Source organism: Polypterus senegalus, chromosome 15 (genome assembly GCF_016835505.1).
Source record: "Polypterus senegalus isolate Bchr_013 chromosome 15, ASM1683550v1, whole genome shotgun sequence".
In the NCBI taxonomy this organism is placed as follows: domain Eukaryota; kingdom Metazoa; phylum Chordata; class Cladistia; order Polypteriformes; family Polypteridae; genus Polypterus; species Polypterus senegalus.
In genome coordinates, this window is record NC_053168.1 from 2,616,620 (window position 1) to 2,636,191 (window position 19,572).

At 42.5% G+C, this 19,572-nt stretch overlaps 1 protein-coding gene across 1 annotated transcript in view; it reads right to left on the reverse strand.

Annotated features, from left to right (window-relative positions):
- capn7 (calpain 7) overlaps window positions 1-19,572 on the reverse strand; it is a 105,858-nt gene that overhangs the window by 60,122 nt on the left and 26,164 nt on the right. The window contains exons 5-7 of the mRNA XM_039737641.1: window positions 16,902-17,102; window positions 10,965-11,051; window positions 6,812-6,938 (exon numbers count right to left, since the gene is read on the reverse strand). Of these exons, the coding sequence (XP_039593575.1) occupies window positions 6,812-6,938; window positions 10,965-11,051; window positions 16,902-17,102 (415 nt within the window). The remainder of the gene's footprint in view (window positions 1-6,811; window positions 6,939-10,964; window positions 11,052-16,901; window positions 17,103-19,572) is intronic.

Below are 19,572 nucleotides of genomic sequence, written 5' to 3' on the forward strand. Positions count from 1 at the left end.
TGGGTGTTCTGTTATTTCCCACGGACTCGGGTGAGCTTCACGAGGATCTTACTCTTCTTTATCATGACGCAGACTGACTGTACAGCTTTTAACGTGAAGAGTTTTCACTGCTAGGAGTCAACATCTGTTTGTACTCTTCATCTCACCTGCTGCCCACTGGGGCTGGAACTGTGGACTTGCATGTGAGCTCTGGAAGGGGGACAGAGGAGTGATATTCGTACTGTATATTGATATATGTTTTGTATCGGCACTTATAAGGGTGATTTTTTATTAGGCAGATGAAAGGCATTGTTACGTTTTTTTCCTCCTGCCCTTTCTTGAATGTAATATATTCCTCATGTGTTCATGGAGGTTGACCGCTAGTCTTTTTTTTGTCTCGGACTATAAATGCTCAGTCATCAGGTTTGACTGAACATTTTAAAATAAGGAGTATACGGGGGGCTCTATAGGGTGTGATATTGGCCTATGTTTTTTATCATCAAAATAGGACAGGTTAGCGGTAGGTAATGATCGTCCCATGTCAGCGTGGTGGCGGGCCGAATTGTTACATATACAAGGTATTTTATTTTTATTCTACTGCAACAATTTAGCCTTTATTGTTAAGTCCATTACATGAAATCCAAATGAAAATCCATTTTACTTCCAGATTAAAACGTGACAAAGCAGGACAAACACTGTGGGGGGGGGGTGAATATTTTCGCACGGTGCTGTATGTTGCATTGAAGGTGTGATGTTGTGCTCGTTGTCTTTTTTGTATGTTACTGCCGCTGTTATCACTGTCACTACTGTGGGAACCATGCAGGTAACAATGTCATCCCATATTCACTTGAATTTAAAAATAGCTTTTAAAGATCCCAGAATTACAAAAAAAAAAAATCTTGAAAAATGTATAACTGGTATTTCAATTTGTTTTTTTTTTCCTTTTATATTTAATAGAAGAATGGTGTCCCATTGCTTTGACAGAATGACAGGCCATCTGCTACACGAACGCCGTTAGACTTCCCTTCGGTAAATGAGAGAACGAGTGTCGAGCCAACATAAAAACAAAGCCTTTGAGTTTCGTCTTAGGTTTGTTTTATTTAGTTATTATTTTTCTTAGGAGTTACCTCAGAAACTCATTTCCTTTCCTCAGTTCTTGGCATCAATGCTTTCTCTAATTTAGCCAGGAGGCCTGTAAACATTCCCACAAAATTCAAGCAGAAGGATGACATTGTGGCCAAATCGATGTGAGCCTCAATCCATGCTAAGTTCATTACGGAACGGTTTTCCCATCAGAACAAATGTTCATCAGCTGTGTATGAAAACAGACGGAAATTGACAGAATGAAATCCTAGTGAACGCAAAAGCTACAGTCTGAAGCTTAAAGATATCACACAGTGAGTTTTGGTTGGTACAACTATCCATCCATCCAACCCGCTATATCCTAACTACAGGGTCACGGGGGTCTGCTGGAGCCAATCCCAGCCAACACAGGGCACAAGGCAGGAAATAAACCCCGGGCAGGGCACTAGCCCACCACAGGGCACGCACGCACACGCACACACACACACACACCAAGCACACACTAGGGACAATTTAGGATCGCCAATGCACCTAACCTGCATGTCTTTGGACTGTGGGAGGAAATCAGAGTACCCGGAGGAGGCCCACGCAGACACGAAGCGAACCCGGGTCTCCTAACTGCGAGGCAGCAGCGCTACCCACTGCGTCACCGTGCCGCCCTGGTACAACTAGATGTTACATTACTGAGGGAAGATTACGTCACTTCTTTACTAGCATTTGCCTTCGCCAGTCTAGGAATGCCACACTAACATTAATTCTGCTGTCAGCCATTGCTTTATACAACTTTAAAACCCAGGATGAAACTCGATTTTGATTGAACCTCAGCCTCAGTCATTATGCTAAACCAGCCAGTCATGATGGGATAAATATCTTCAGCATAAAAGGGGAACTGTTGAGAAAAACTGTTCATGGCAGCAAAACGAAGCTCATAGATGCTGCCCCAGCTCTGTGAATTAACTCGACAAGGGCCAGCATGTGTGCTGTAGACCCCGTCAATAACTGGTTTTGGTGTGTAGTGCTGTTTTAAGTACTGTTTCAGTTAGACGTGTCCATAGTCAATCGGCGCAGTGTCACAGTTCAAACAACGTGCTAACATCAAGTTCATGTGCAAACTGGGGGCTCGTATGCTAGCGGCTCTGCAGTAGTAATTGAAACAATACCACCCGCCAAAACCAATCCAGACCTGCTGTAACTGGTCTACAGATGTGCTGTGTTCGCCTCCACAACAATGCAATGTGTGCGTAACCAGATCTCTCACTCTAGAGACATCTATCAGAAGGTGAAAAATGACCAACTTCTATTACAACAGAGAATATTTAAATTGGAGCACATGCTTTAATATCCAAAACAAGGGGGCTTTGCTCGCCAACCCCCCAGCCTGCGCTAAGCGCCAGCCACTTCGCATCTCCGCCACTTACGTTTGTGGATTTCACTTTCACCAAACAACAAATCTTTTAATTCTCGTGGATACGCCTCTCTCTTCATTGGGCTGAAACACTACTTTTACCTGATAGCAACATGAATTAGACGATCTACAAGTCTCCAACTTAAAGTTTAAATCCAAACAATATATCTCTTTTATCTGTTCCGATATTTCACAGAGTAATAATTTCCATTTGTTATCGCTAATGTGATCTTTACTGTCACTGAGACTTTCGAATTTTAGTACTTTCATAATCTCTACCCTGCTCTACATGTGTACCGTGCCATCGTTTTTGGACTTCTTTACGACGTTCTACTTTGTCATCTACTCTTTGTCTTTTATTTCTGACCCCGCTTGGAGCTGAGAGCGCAGGAACTGTGTCTGACAAGTGAGTGGACCATGGGCGTGGTTTGAGAGGAGGGCGGGACTTGTCCAAATCTCTTGGCAAAAAGTCTCGTCTCTCGGGACCTGAAATTATCTCTCACGGGAGTTGAAATCATCTCCGAGAAAGTCTCGTTCCAGGATTTCCTTTTATAATAGACATACAGTACATCTGATGCAGCTATTCTCCTTTATGATGTACTTCTACCTCATGAAGTAAATCCTCACATTTCTTGTCAACACTTTGCATTAGGACGGCTAATTTAGACTTTTTAAAATAGTTTCATTCCTTCACAGGTAATTGGGAAGGAGGCATTACTTTTCATTTAACTCTTGTACATTAAATTGGCATCCTGCTAGACCCCCTGGTCACTCGGGAGACCCCTTATTACATTAGTGGAAGTACCCCTATATGTGTTGGGCTCCTGAACGGCACAAGTTTGTGTGATTCTATCCTTGCTATGTTATGGATGCAGAATGTATAAAATCAGCTTATCAAACTGTTTTAACTTGATATTTAAAACTGCTTTATTCAGATGTAAGACATGCAATCTGGAACGTCACTCTTCTTGGTACATGTGACAACACTGACCCTATGAACCGAAAGAAAAACCACCGCTCAGAGATATTAACAATAACAGACCCCGGATGAACACAGCTACTCAAAAGCTCCATTTTAACATCCAGACATCATACTTTGAAATTCAGTTCACATTATGGGCTGAAATGCCAGCCTTTGACCGCACTGCCATCTACAGAATCTCAATGGCAGTGCACAGTAGTGGTACGCACTGCACAAAGGATTCACCCTGTGGCACGGAATGGTAAGAATGTGTTTAAGATGGACTGCACTTGTTCCTGGTTAATCCTGACTCGAACACAAACCAGAATGTGGAAGGAAACTGTGCAGATGAATAGATCTTATTTGTACCAAAGGGTGCAATTTCATTTCTAATTAAGTGTAGGAGTGATCTGATTGCTGGCTTACCCTGAACTTTCCAGCACAGTGCATTGTGTTACGTGTGTCGATGTGACTCCCAGGACAGTGACGCTGAGACCTCAGACTATTCTCACAGCAATAAATGCTGTCTGTCCAAATCAATACCCAAATACAAACACCGTCCCCTCTGCTCATATCGCCATTACCAGTCAAACAAGTAGCAAGTCAGAGTGGGAGAACACATTAGGTGCCTGTGGACCAAGGTTATTATAGTCAACGAAAACTAAAATCAAAACTGAAACTATTACTAAAGAAACATTTTTGTAAACTGAAATAAAATAATTAACAAAACCGAAATGAAAAACTAAAACTAAACAAAACTATTAAACTAGCTGTAAAGACTAACTGAAATAAAATAATAATTTACTAAAATATCTGTAGTTTTCATTTTTGAATGAATATTCTTGCTGTTAGTTTTTAACCCTTATAACTTTTAACTCTAAAAGTGAAGGTCATCCGCCACCAGCCGCCCGCACATATTCATCCAGTGAACGGCGGCATGTGACGGAGGGTGGCTGTTCACACAGCATTTGCGGTGACAGAACAAGCTCAATATGCGCATAAAGATTTTGGAAAAAGAATACGATTTACGTGCCGCCTTTCTTTGCACTTGTTGTATATCAATATGTAATTCAAACGCCTGAAATCAGAATGTGCTGGTCAACAAAAACTTTACCGTATGGACAGAAAAACTGCGAGTGAGTAACGTTTCAGTTTACTTCTCAGGTGCCTGCTTATTGTTGACAGTAATTCACCTGCGACTTCGCACACAAAGCATACGAAGTATAAAGAAAGTAATCATGAAAAAATTTGACCTCGAGATTTTGATGAATCTTGGTGTTTTAGAACTCCCCGAGCAAAAAACAGGATTTTATAAATGTTCTCAAATTTGTTAAAAATAAGAAATCTCCAACTGACACAGATATTCAGACCCTTTACTCAGTACTTTAGCTGAAGCTGTTCCAAGATGGAATCTTCTTGGGTCTGACACAATGAGCTTTGCACACCTGGATTTGATGATTTTTCTGCTATTCTTCTCAAGCTTCATCAAGTTGGATGGAGACCATCAGTGGGCAGCTATTTTCAGATCTCTCCAGAGATGTTCAGTTGGGTTCAATTCTGGGCAACTCGAGGACATTCACAGAGTTATCCCAAAGCCACCTCTGTGTCACCTTTGGTTTGTGCTTAGGGTCAGGCTCCTGTTGGAGGGAGGGAGGTCCACAGTGCTTCATTAAAGACATCTCTGTACTTTGCTCCATTCAGTTGTCCCTCAACCATGTCTCGTTTCTTAGTTCCTGTTGTTGAAAGTAAAACAGACCCACCGCATAACACTGCCATCACCATGCTTTACCACGGACATGGTTTCCACCAGACGTGACGCTTATTATGGTTTCAGCAGACCAGACAGTCTTGTTAATCACAGTCTCAGTGTCCTTTAGATGCCTTTTTGCAAACTCCTGGTGGGCTCACATGCGTCTTTTACTGAGGAAAGGCGTCTGTCTGGCTGGCTACTCTTCACAAAGCTCAGATCACTGGAGTGTTGCAGTGATGGTTGTCCATTTGGAAGTTTCTCCCATCTCCATTCAGGTTCTCTGTAGCTCAGCCAGGGTGACCATCAGGTTGTTGGTCACTATTCTTACTGTGGCCCTACTCCCACGATTTCTCAGTTAAGACAGGTCGGCAGCTCTAGGAAGAGTCGTGTTTGTACCAAATGTCTTCCATTTTAGAATCATGAAGGCAACTGTGTTCTTGGGAACCTTCAATGATGCACCTTCCCCAGATGTGAGCCTCAGCACATTCCGGTCTCTAATTGTGCATTTCATTTGAAGTGGGAAGTCGCAATTCCAGAGTTCCTGGTCAGAAGTTTCTACTGAAATGGCCCTTATGTCAGATTTCCAACTCAAGTCGGAGTTTGTCTGTCTTCAGATTATGATATCAATCCAAAATGGCGCAGGCAGTGACAGAGCTGTGGTATGCTGCTGATTGTCAGCACTTTGGTCTATTTGTGTCTCATTAAATGAGCCGTACGCACACAGCGCTGTCCAACTCCTATCTGCAGTCCTACTGCTGCCGTGTCTGAAATTACAAAGTACCGCAGAATGTGCCGTTGACAGCGGCTATTTATTCCGATGGAGCAAGCACAACAGAGATTTTCCTGGATGCGTTGACATTTGATTTTCCAAATGTTTTACTGGAATGCAATCAACTCGGGTGTGACAACACTCCCAGCTCCAATACCTGATCTCCGAGGTAAATGGAGAGCTTAGGAGCACACGCCGATATAGCGCATTGCCGCACCCACCTTGTGACAAATCAACTCAGGATCCCAGATTAGGACCCGAGTGCAGCCATGCAACATCTATCTGTGATATAGTGCCTTTCATATCTACAGTATCTATCTATATATCTATCAATTTGTGATATAGTGCCTTTCATATCCATCTCTCTAAACTAGGCCATGACAGGACAAGGAAGGAACCAACCAGTCCGACTCAGGTCTACAAATAACCCACATATTTGTTTTTACAGAATTCTGTCTTTGCTGGGACTGATCTGTGATTTTAGAAGTTTGGGCACACAAGACTAAACTAAACTAAAACACACGCTTAAAGCAGAGAGTCTGGGCCGATTGAATGCCAAGTTCATAGGGGTCTTACTTCAACTCATGCATCTTGAAAAATCATCAGCATCATTATCTACTGGGACACATCTGAATTACTGTAATACGAATATGCCAGTGAATCACAAATAATGTTAAGAATTCACTGTCTCAACACTAGAACCCCCCCCAAAGCATGGCTCCTATCCACACAATCTAGACAGTTAATCCTTAATTTGGGCAGTTAATAAGCACAGAGCTCAACGTTTTGGAGTTTTCAGACAAATATAACTCACTTTATGAAAGAAAGAAAAATACACAAAAGTAAGCACATTTCAAACTTAACCTGTTTGATGCTGAAGCTGGAAACTGTGAATATCATAGTTGGGTTGTTGCATATCTCATCAGGCCGGACCCACCTTGAAAATATTGCTTTTTGTTTGGGGGACAATGCCAGCGTTCCACATTTGTCTCTTTAATAAAACAAGAAGATGCAAAAGACAAGCTGTTAGTGTTCAGGGAAGCACTTGAAATATTATCTTATCAGTGTCTGCCTGACTGATTTTGGAATCTGCTGCCACTAAAGTTAAGTTCTCAGTCATTTAATAACTTCTATACAGTGTCCGGTGGATGTTGTATTCTTAAATTCTTTCAAAACAAAGAGTTTATCTGCAGCTACTGTATTCTGCCAATATATCCTCATCTATGCTCCATTCATTACTTTGTTTCACAGATTTGTATGCAAGAAGGAGGTGTAGGGGGGGGGTCAGACTCATTGTGACCACCCCAAGGGTCAGACTGCCTGGAAATGACTTGCATTATTATGATGACAAACATGAAAATGTACAGTGAATTCTGAAAGGCTTCTGGTCCCTTCTCTTTCTGCACACTTTATTGTGCTGTAGATTTAACTTCAAATTAATAAATGCACCATTTTTGCCTATTAATCTGCACGCAATACACCAAAATGACGAAGTGACAACATGGGTTCAGAAAGGTATGCCAATTTATTAACTGAAATTTCTCCTTTGCCAAAGTATTCAGACCCTCCAAATTGTGCTCAGGTGCCTCCCGTTTGCTTTACTCCTCTTTGAGATGTGTCCAGAATTTGACTGGAGTCTTCCTGTGGCAAACTGAATTGACTGGACATCATTTTAGTAGCCACGCGTGGACGTGTGTAGAGAAAGTCCCACAATTCAAAGCACAATTCCATGAAGTCCATGGAATTCTCTGTAGATGTCCACAATCAAACTGTGGTGAGGCACAGAATGAAGTAAGGGGACAGAACCATTTCTTAAAGCACTGAGTGTTCCTAAGGGCACAGCGGCCTCAAGAACTGAGAAATGAAAGAGGTTTGGAACCACCAGGACTCTTCCTAGGGTTGGCCATCCTGCCAAACTAAGTAACTGTGCAGGAAGGGAGGTGACCAAAGATTACTCTAAAGGACTTCTGATATCCTCTATTGAGATGAGGGCCCTCTGTCAATCAGTTGCTTATGGTCAAGTGGCCAACTCTCACTTGGCATTTGCCAAATGTCATTTAAAGGGCTCATCCTGTATATTGCTATTATAGAACAAAGCATTCTGTTCAGCTTCACCTAAAACATGGAAGAGCTTGAATCATGTGATGTGCACTTCAATTTCTTACTTTCCTGGTGTCTCTTCAGAGTCTGTAGGATGACTTATTATCGATGTCTGTATTTGATTTTGATTTGATTTGATAGACTTTGTTTCTCCCCGAGAGGAAACTGTCATTTTGCATGCTCTGTATAAGCCTAGAAATGTCTTTGTCTAGTTAGAGAGGCTGAAGCAGGATGGAGTGTTCACCTGTCGCTCACTACCAGAGCCGTTTAACACTTTTGTATGCACTCTGAGCCCTCTGCCGAGTGACCTCCATAACAGCAGGCAATGCCAGCAATGCTCTTATGAGCCCACAGCGGCCCTACACCCAACAAGCACACCCTTGGCACTCTTCTGCTTGCACATTTTTTTAGGTACCAAAAGGAGCCTTTCACGTACTAAAAGCACAGGCCTGTAACCTTTAAAATCCAATTATACTGAAGGTGTAAAATAAAATATAAAAGAAAAAAATGACAAAAGTGTATCATACAGACTGACTTCACACAGCAAAACGTCTTTCAGCTGGGCAGTGGTGCTCTGTATAAGAGTTAAAGTCTTATGAAAAAGTTTGGGAACCCCTCTGAATTCTTTGGATTTTTGTTTCTCATTGGCTGAGCTTCCTTTTAATATCTGACTTGCCTTATGGACACAGTAGGATTTCAGCAGTGACATTAAGTCTAGTGGATTAACAGAAGATATGCATCATAACAAAATTAGACAGGTGCATAAATGTCGGCACCCAACAGAGATATGACGTCAATATTTAGTTGAGCCTCCTTTTGCTCCTTTGAGCCTCTAGACCACAGATGTCGAACTCCAGTCCTGGTGGGCCGCAGTGGCTGCAGGATTTCATTCTAACCATCTTCCTCATTAGTGACCAGTTTTGGCAGTTAATTAACTTCTTTAGCCTTAGTTTTAATTAACTTGAATCAGGCCCCTTTTAGATGTCTCTTTTTTCCTTAATTAGCAGCCAAACAAAAATGAGACACAAAGCGAGCTCAACTGTGCCCATCACACAATATCTAAAAATTAAGAAAGGTGAAGGTCTCTGTAAGGTTGATCTCTCAGGTCACCAAAACATTTGGACGGTGTTCTTAGAAAAAACAGAAAAATCAACAGTTTTGGAAATGTCTGTAGTGGCAGAATGAGAGCAGCAACAGGCCAGGGAATTAAATAATGGGTTTAATTAACAGCAAGAATCAGCTTCTCATTAAGAGATTGGTTGGAGTTTGAAATCCCAGTTTAGCTGGTCATCTGCTGGCTCATTTCACATCATCATTTCTGTTTGGCTGTCATTTAATGAAGAAAGAAATCAATTCAGAGGACTGAATCCTCCAAAACAGGGCTATTAAAATTAAGGAGTGAATTAGCAGTGAAAACTGCTCGCTGATTAGGAAAAGGGTTAGATTGAAAACCTGCAGCCACTGCGGCCCTCCAGGCCTGGAGTTCGACACCCCTGCTCTAGACGTTGTCCTCCTACAGCCTTTGATGAGTGTCTGGATTCTGGGTGGAGGTATTTCTGACCATTCTTCATACAAAATCTCTCCAGTTCAGTTCAATTTGATGGACAGCCTGCTTCAGACCATCCCATAGATTTTCAATGATATTCAAGTCTGTGACGGCCATTCCAGAACATTGTAACACAACTGTGTTTTGGGTCATTGTCTTGTTGGAATATCCAACCCCTGAGTAACTTCAACTTTGTGACAGATGCTTGAACATTATCCCGAAGAATTTGTTGATATTGGGTTGAATTCATCCGACCCTCGACTTTAACAAGGACCCCAGTCCCTGAACTAGACACACAGCCCCACAGCATGATGGGACCTCCACCAAATTTGACAGGAGGTAGCAGGTGTTTTTCTTGGAATGCGGTGTTCTTCTTCCGCCATGCAAAGCGCTTTTTGTTCTGACCAAATAACTCCATTTTTGTCTCATCAGTCCAAAGCACTTTGTTCCCAAATTAATCTGGCTTGTCTAAATGAGCTTTGGCATACAACAAGCAAATCTGTTTGTGGTGCGAGTGCAGAAAGGGCTTCTTTCTCATCACCCTGCCATACAGATGTTCTTTGTGTAAATTGCGCTGAATTGTAGAACGATGTACAGATACACCATCTGCAGCGAGATGTTTTTGCAGGTCTTTGGAGGTGATCTGTGGTTGTCTGTCACCATTCTCACAATCCTGCCTCTTCATATGCCGCTCCTGTATTTTTCTTGGCCTGCCAGACCTGCTGGGTTGGTTTAACAGCAACTGTGCCTGTGGCCTTCCATTTCCTGATCACATTCCTTACAGTTGAACTGACAGTTTAAACCTCTGATATCTCTTTTTGTAGCCTTCCCCTAAACCAGGAGACTCAACAATCTTTGTTTTCAGATCTTTGGAGAGTTGCTTTGAGGATCCCATGCTGTCTGCCACTCTTCAGAGGAGAGTCAGAGGGAAGGAAGCACAACTTGCGATTGACCACCTTAAATACCTTTGACCACTCATGATTGGACACTCCTGTCTATGAAGTTCAAGGCTTAACGAGCTCATCATACCAAGTAATCAGCATTGAGCAGCGACAGGCATTCAAATCAGCACAATGACAAGGGGACCCACATTTTTGCACAGCCACTTTTTGATTTAATTGTATACAACTAAAATACTGCGTCACTAAAAATCTTTGTTCGGAAAACACTGCAGTGCTCAGATGTAGCTAGGAAATGAAAGACATACCACTGTTATCTTTTTTGTTAAAAGGAGAGTCAATTATTATGCAGGCTGAGAGGGGTTCCCAAACTTTTTATATGACTGTATGTGTATGAAAGCAAAGATAAAGAGTACGTTAAAAGAAAAAATATTTGAAATGCAAATGTCCATAAACTGTTAAGAGAACTTACGAAAACGGTACAGGAAAGGCAAAACGCTCCTTCAGATCAACACTCATAAATGGAACGTACTCTATTCCATTAATCTTTGAAGTTTTCCTGTAAATAAAGCAAACACCAGTTAAATTTGAAGAGTAATGAAATTTTAGCAGTGATAACATAACTCAAGTTAAGTATTAACTTATTGTAGTTTGTAAGAATGGACCGTCAAGCACAGCTTGCAAATTAGCTTTCACATTTGGTTATTTTTATCTTTGAAAGTCGCACTTTGTAGCCACACAGCTCTCATCACATTTTCCTACTAATCTGGTGAATGAATCTGCCGAGCTCCAAAATAAACAGCAAAGCCATCACTGGGATCAACTTAACCAGGCGGGCAAAATGTGAAATCAGCACCAAATCAGTCAACGGAAAGCTGGATGTTCGACATCAACAGTAAAACACTCAATCAAATTTGTATTATTTGTGACGGAATAAGCTGGAGTGAAGTCTAGAAATTTGGATTGTGAGCTGCCAACACGGCTGCTTGGCCTTTGAGTGGAACAAAATCAAACCTGACATACTCTGCACAAGATGACTCCATCTCAGTCACGCACACCAACCTGCATCTGTGCCTTACAGAGTGGCCACCCGGCTTACTCTACGTCAGCTGGAATTTTGATTACATTTTCTAAAGATCACGGCCCTTCTAGCTTTTTATTTTCTTCTGAGTTCTCTCGAGCGTAAGTAAGATGACATGAGGTTCAGCCACACAGGAAGAGATGTCCATAAAGGTGTTCAAACATTTTTAGAACGTTCTGTCAACCTGAGCTGGACTGCACCAAAGTGTTTGGTAAGGACAGGATTAGTCAGGAGAGGTAGTCATTGACTGTGGTGGGCTGGTGCCCTGCCTGGGGTTTGTTTCCTGCCTTGCGCTCTGTGTTGGCTGGGATTGGCACCAGCAGACCCCCGTGACCCAGTAGTTAGGATATATAGCGGGTTGGATATTGGATGGATGGATAATCATTGAATTGGGTCCATGAAGTAGTGGACCACATATTTTTGGAACAAGGGTGATTTTCCACTTTCAGCAGATATTATCAAACTTTACATTCTTAAAACAGGGCGGCACAGAGGTGTAGCCGGGAGTGGTAGCGCTGCCGCCTCGCAGTAAGGAGACCTGGGTTCACTTCCCGGGTCCTCCCTGCATGGAGTATCCCCGGGTCTGCATGGGTTTCCTCCCACAGTCAAACTGGTGATCCAAAATTGTCCCTAGCGTGTGCTTAGTGTGTGTGTCCTGCGGTGGGCTGGCACCCTGCTCAGGGTTTGTTTCCTGTCTTGTGCCCTGTGTTGGCTGGGATTGGCTCTCCGTGACCCTGTGTTAGGATATAGCAGGATGGATAATGACTGACTGACTGAGTGACATTCTTAAAACCAACAATATAGGCAGAGGTACAACAGCCACTCACAAGTGTACATGACAGGTGGCTGCAGTCACTTATTGGCCTTATAACCTACATACTCGGAGAATTCGCAATAGAAGATCTGGCCTTAAGAAGGTCGGTTCTACACTCGTATTCACAGCTCATCAGGTAATAATTTGCTGACCTGTTGTTCTGTTTTATGAAGGTACATAAATTCAGATTTTCCACTCTTTCATCGACTCTGAAGCAGATTAACGACCAGTTGTCAGATCCCAGGAATTCAATGTCAGGAGCACAGGCTCTAGAAGTCTCCGAGGAAAGTCTTGTGTTGGTGGAGCTCGTCCACTGCCGGTAAAATACTTGAATGTTGACAGCCGTGGCCAAAAGTTTTGAGAAGGACACAAATATTCATTCTCACAAAGTCTGCTGCCTCCATTTTCCATCCATCCATTGTCTACCACTTATCTGAGATTGGGTCACGGGGCTGCCTCTATTTTTATGATGGCAATTTGCATCGACTCCAGAATGTTCTGAAGTAAGGGATCAGATGAGTTGCAATTAATTGTTAAGTCCCTTCTTTGCCATGAAAATTAACTTCATCCCAAAAAACAAACTTCCACTGCCTGTCAGCCCTGCCACAAAAGGACCTGCTGATGCCATTTCAGAGGTCCTCTCGTTAACTCAGGTGAGAGTGTCAATGAGGACAAGGCCTGAGATCACAATGTCACGCTGATGGAGTTTGCATAGCAGACTGGATGCTTTTAAAGGAGGACGGTGCTTGAAATCTTTGTTCTTCCTCCGTTAACTATGGTTACCTGCGAGGAAACGCGTGCAGTCATCAATGCTTCGCGCAAAAAGGGATTCACAGGCAAGGATATTGCTGCTAATAAGATGGCACCTAAATCAACCATTTATCAAACCATCAAGAACTTCCAGGAGAGAGGATCAAGGCTTCAGGGATTCCAAGAAAGTCCAGCAAGCACCGGGACAAACAAAAACCCACCAAGTCGGACAAACTCCAAGCATTGATTATGAAAGATCAGTCAGGATTTGGCCTAGAAGTTGATGGACAGACAGTATGCAAGGGTGAATTGCAGAGGTCTTGAAAATGAAAGAAGGGCCAACACTACAAATATGGACTCTGTGCAAAAACTCCATGGAACTGTCAATCAAAGCCTTTGAAACTTCTGAACTGCTTGTCATTCTACTTCAGTCTACCAGAGAAACATCTGACACAAAGATCTAAAAACACTGAAGCACCAGACTTTGTGCAAACCAACACTTGGGGCCACAACTGTAGATTCCATCGATGACCTGAGCCCTCCTAACCATTTCTGAAATGTTTGTACTCAGCTGGTGATGTTACAACAAGACAGAGAAACTCCTTGTATGACTCATATGAATCTTTTATGGAAATTATGGCAACTTCAAAATAATCCAATGTTTTGTTCTCAGCCATTCTCTGGTACTTTAAGCTCCTTTTCCTGATAGGGAGACCGTGACCTGTGACTGAGGCTGAGCTTTCTAGAAACTGGGCAGGACATTTGGCTCCAGAATGTCTCGATAGTCTTGAGATTTCATTGTTCCCCGCACAGACTCGAGGCACCTCGTAACAAACACAGCAAAGCAGCCCCAAAATAACACAAGCAACCTCCATGTTTCACAGTGATGTTCTTTTCTTTGAAAACTTCATTTCTTCGTCCATACTTAGAGGTGATGTAACCTGCCAAAAAGCTCCATTTGTTTGTCTTATCTGTCCAGAGGACATTCTCCCAGAGGCATCAATATGCGTTAAATAAGCGTTTTAGAAACTTCCAGTCAGTATTTTTTATGGTTTTCTTTCCACTTCATGGAGCCCACTGCAACTCACAAAAGCAATGGATGGTGTGATCAGACACTGATGGACCCTGACCTTGGAGGTCAGCTTGTGTCTCTTTGGAGGTTCTCCTTGGCGTTTTGTCTGCCATTCTCTATATCCTTCTATCCCTTTTTCCTCTTGGGAGGTTGGCTGCAGTCCCAGGGACCTTCAACATCTTCATAATATTTGTAGTTGTTGTCACAGGAATGTCAAGCTGCTTGGAGATGGTGGTCTTCTAGCCTTTGCCTTTACTATGCCTGGTCTGTCAGTCAGTTTCTTTCTGATCTCCTCAGACAACTCTCTGCTTTGCTTTCTCTGGTCCATGTTCGGTGGGGGACACACGATGACATCACACAGCAGAGTGACGACTTCTCTCCATTTAAATCGGCTCAATGACTGATTGCACGACTGGAGACGTGTGTGACACTAAATAAAGAAAACAGCGAGTCTGAAACATCACTCAAGTCCAATTATTTTCCTAGGGACACCAACTGATGTGGCCTTTGTCTTTGTAGAATAACCAACACTTGATCTCTTGTCGCACCAGCTCTGCTTTACTCGATGACGTCTCAAAGGCATGCAGGTGTACAGGGGACAATCGCTTTTCAGGAGGCAGATGGCTTTTTTTTTTCAATGAGCTGTATGGATATTAACAAATGTGCCGACATCTGTATAAGTTGAGTGCTGTTAAAAGAGCTCTGCTTCAGTCTGATTGACTTGTTCATGTCACCTTTAGACAGCAGTGACATAAAACTATCAGTAAATGACACTGTCGGTACAGCTTTAAATGCTACAATGGCTCATCAAAAAAGGGGATTTTTCAAAGTGCTTGAATTTCAGTATTTTAGCAGCAGAACAACAGTTAAAAAAGGAGCTAAAGTGTATCGGGAACAGTAAGGGGCAAAATAAAATACGCAGAACACGGAAAGAGAGAATGCTCTAAACTTAATTCTTCACGTGTGAAGAAGTGGTCAGGCTCCCAGCTGTAACAGGGTCTGCCAAAAGAGTAATTTGGAAATTGTAAAGGAAAAAATACGGCTTACATTAGAAAAGTCAAAATCTAATAAATCCCCAGAGGCTGACCAAATTTAACCTCGAGTGCTTAAGAATGTAAAAGACTGCAGATATAAACCTTTGGCACATTTTCTTCTTCTTTTGGCTGCTCTCGTTAGGGGTCGCTACAGCAGATCATCTTCTTCCATCTCTTCCTGCCCTTGTCATCTTGCTCTGTCACACCCATCACCTGCATGTCCTCTGTCACCACATCCACTAACCTCTTCTTTGGCCTTCATCTTTTACTCTTCCCTGGCAGCTCTATCCTTAGCACCCTTCTCCAAGTCTACCCACCATCTTTCCTCTGCACATGTCCAAACCAACGCCGTCTCACCTCTCTGACTTTGTGCACAGAAGCAATTTGATCTATCAGGCCAACAGTTATTGACATTCTGAGGAGGAAGGCATTGTGGGAAGGCCTGTGAGTAGAATCACTGCTTCATGAGGGATATCAAGAGGAAGAAGATGAGGTGGTTTAGGCCTGGAGGTGGGATGTAGGCAGAGTGGTGGCTCTGAGGCTAGATCTGCACTGGCAGTCGGAAGGTTGCCGGTTCGAATCCCGTAAATGCTAAAAGGGACTCTGCTCTGTTGGGCCCTTGAGCAAGGTCCTTAACCTGCAATTGCTGAGCGCTTTGAGTAGAGAGAAGAGCGTTATATAAAGGCAAAGAATTATTATTGTGCCCACAGGGCCTGTGAAAGTGAACTGGTGGGTTTGACTGCATGTTGATGTCTTTACTCCGTGATAAATACAGTATAAGAATCTGTTCCCACTAATGAAGGATCCAATTGGTTTCCTCCTTCTTCTTCTCTCGGCTGTTCCCGTTAGGGGTCGTCATGGTGGATCATCTTCTTACAAATCGTCCTGATTTCTTCATCTTGTTCTGTCACCCCCATCACCTGCACGTCCTCGGTCACCACATCCATAAACCTCCTCTTTGGCCTTCATCTTTTACTCTTCCCGGGCAGCTCTATCCTTAGCACCCTTCTCCAAGTCTACCCACCATCTTTCCTCTGCACATGTCCAAACCAACGCAATCTCGCCTCTCTGACTTTGTCTCTCAACCGTCCCACTTGAGCTGACACTCAAATGTCCTCATTTCTAATCCTGTCCATCCTCGTCACACCCAATGCAAATCTTAACATCTTTAACTCTGCCACCTCCAGCTCTGTCTCCTGTGCCACCATCTCCAGCCCATATGACATTTGTTTTTCAAACTTTACAGCACACTGAGGAAATTCCAAAGGGCTGGAAGTTATCAAATTTTATCCTGTCATCTAAAAGGAGTCAACGTGCAGATCTAAGTAACTACAGGCCAGTACGCCTAAGGTGCATCAGACGTCAATTAAACAAATGAAGTAACTATGAAGAAAACGATTGGGCATCACATGACAAGAACAGGAGTGTTAGTGAGCAGTCAGCATGGATTCAGATGAGAATTGCTACAATTCTATGAGGGGGCACCAAAAGGATACGATCAGGGTTTACAGGGCACATGAGAACTTACTACCTTCAATAAGAAAACACTGCGGTCCAAAACCAACCCGTGAGGCTGGAGAGGTGACACACATGAGTGCGCTGCTTGTGACACAATCGTAGATTTGAGAGCTCTGTACCCGATCTGCCATTTATGGTACCTTAAAACTTCAATCTCCTCAGATGTGTACTTCTGCCCTTGTGGTTTGCTGGACTGGACGGGAAACACTGGCTGCGCTTTATCTTGCAAAGAGAAGTCCGGTCCCAAGGGCTGAAAGATTCGGCCTGGATTCGAAGTTTTCTGCAAAGATGGTTTTTCCTTCTGAACTGGTTTAGACATGGAATCCTTAAGAATCTCTGCTCTGAAATAAAGCAGAAACAATCAAAGTGAAAACTGACAGAAAGTATAAAATGTATTCAGTTCTTTTCACTGCACAATTGAAATTGGGAAATAACTTCAATTTTATTACTGGGCGGCAATCACACAAGCTATAAAAACCTGGACATGGACACAGATAGATGAACAGATGCAGGCTTGGTCCGTAATAGAAATGAAATCCTGCAGCACGTCTTTATATTTCTTGCTTTGTTCCCCAAGAAGTACAAGTTATCATCAATATACTAACAACCCAACAGTGCATCGCTCACTCAGAATATGGACCCAATGTAGGAACCACTTCACATTAGAGAATATTTTATCTCTGGCACCTCTACATGATAACCACCTTTTTCCACCCCTCAGACTTAAACAGTTTTTAATGTTTGGAAAACGTCTGGGGTTAAAACATTAAGAGAATTGTATATAAATAATGTCTTCTCATCCTATGAACAATTACACTCCAAATTTAATCTCCCATCAACCTAATGTTTCCATTATCTCCAAATTAGAAACTTTGCTAAACGAAACCTGCCCAGTTATCCTCACCTCCCACCTATTTCTATTCCAGAAGAGATATTGATCAGTCTGGGGGACTCAAGCAGCATTTCTATGATATACAGTATAAAAACATTTTAAAGATCTCAGAGTTCAGTGGGAAAAGGATCTCTCACTCAACATCTCAGAACAGGAGTGGAAGGCAGCCATGCACAGAATTCATTCGAGGTCCATATGTGCAAAACATTTAATTATTCAACTGAAAATCTTTTATCGAGCACATCTCTCTTGTTTAAAATTGTCCAAAATGTTTCCGGTGAGAGCCAAACTGCAAACGTTGCAATCGAGCTCCAGCCTCATTTGGCCACATGTTTTGGGTGGCGTGTACCAAATTAGCATCATTCTGGACCAAAATCTTTAAATGCCTAACAGACGGCCTTGGTGTCCCAATCCCTCTTCATCCATTAACAGCTGTGTTTGGTGGGCTCCCAGAGGGGCTTCAAGTGGAGAAGGACAAACAAACGGTCATGGCCTTTACTTCACTATTGGCATGTAGACTTGTCTCACTCATTTGGAAGAATTCTAACTCACCTCTCTTAAGTCAGTGGGTAACTGATGTCCTATACGATTTGAAATTGGAAAAAATCAAATTCTCACGTAGAGGATCTGTGTAGAACGTTTTTAAGAGCCTGGCAGGGCCTCATCAATAACATTTTACAATAAGCATTCATTTTGGGGAGCAAGACTCCTTTCTCTCTTTACAACTCTTAACAGTTTTGCTCAGGTTGTTGGCCTTCCTCTCTTTCTCATGAGTGGAGGTTTGTTTAGTTTGACTCGATTGTATGGAACGTTATAAGCTTTAATAAATTCAATAAAAGATCATAAATTAGAATTAGAATTAGAACAATCTAGACGAGAACAGGCCATTCAGCCCAACAAAGCTCGCCAGTCCTCTCCACTTGTTTCCTCCAAGAAAACATCAAGTTGAGTTTTGAAAGTCCCTAACGTCTTACTGTCTACCACACTACTTGGTCGCTTATTCCAAGTGTCTATCGTTCTTTGTGTAAAGAAAAACTTCCTAATGTTTGTGCGAAATTTACCCTTAACAAGTTTCCAACTGTGTCCCCATGTTCTTGATGAGCTCATTTTAAAGTCACCATCTCGATCCACTGTACTAATTCCCTTCATAATTTTAAACACTTCAATCATGTCACCTCTTAATCTTCTTTTGATTAAACTGTAAAGGCTCAGCTCTATTAATCTTTCCTCATAATTCAACCCCTGTAGCCCTGAATCAGCCTAGTCGCTCTTCTCTGGACCTTTTCTAGTGCTGCTATGTCCTTTTTGTAGCCTGGAGGCCAAAACTGCACACAGTACTCAAGATGAGGCCTCACCAGTGCATTATAAAGGTTGAGCATAACCTCCTGTGACTTGTATTCCACACGTTTTACATTTACTGACATTAAATTTCATCTGCCACAAATCTGCCCAAGCCTGTATGCTATCCAAGTCCTTCTGTAATGATATAACGGATTCCAAATTATCTGCTAATCCACCTATCTTGGTATCATCTGCAAACTTAACCAGCTTGTTACTTATATTCCTATCTAAATCATTTATATATATTAAAAATAGCAGCGCCCTAGCACTGACCCCTGTGGAACACCACTCTTAACATCGCCAGTTCTGATGAGGTTCCTCGCACCATCACCCTCTGCTTCCTGTGTCTGAGCCAATTCTGCACCCATCTAAAAACATCACCCTGAACTCCCACTTCTTTTAACTTGATGCCCAACCTCTCATGTGGCACCTTATCAAATGCTTTCTGAAAGTCCAGATAAATAATATCATAAGCTCCACTTTGATCGTATCCTTTTGTTGCCTCCTCATAGAATTCCAACATGTTAGTAAAACACGACCTCCCCCTTCTGAACCCATGCTGACTGTTCAGAATAACT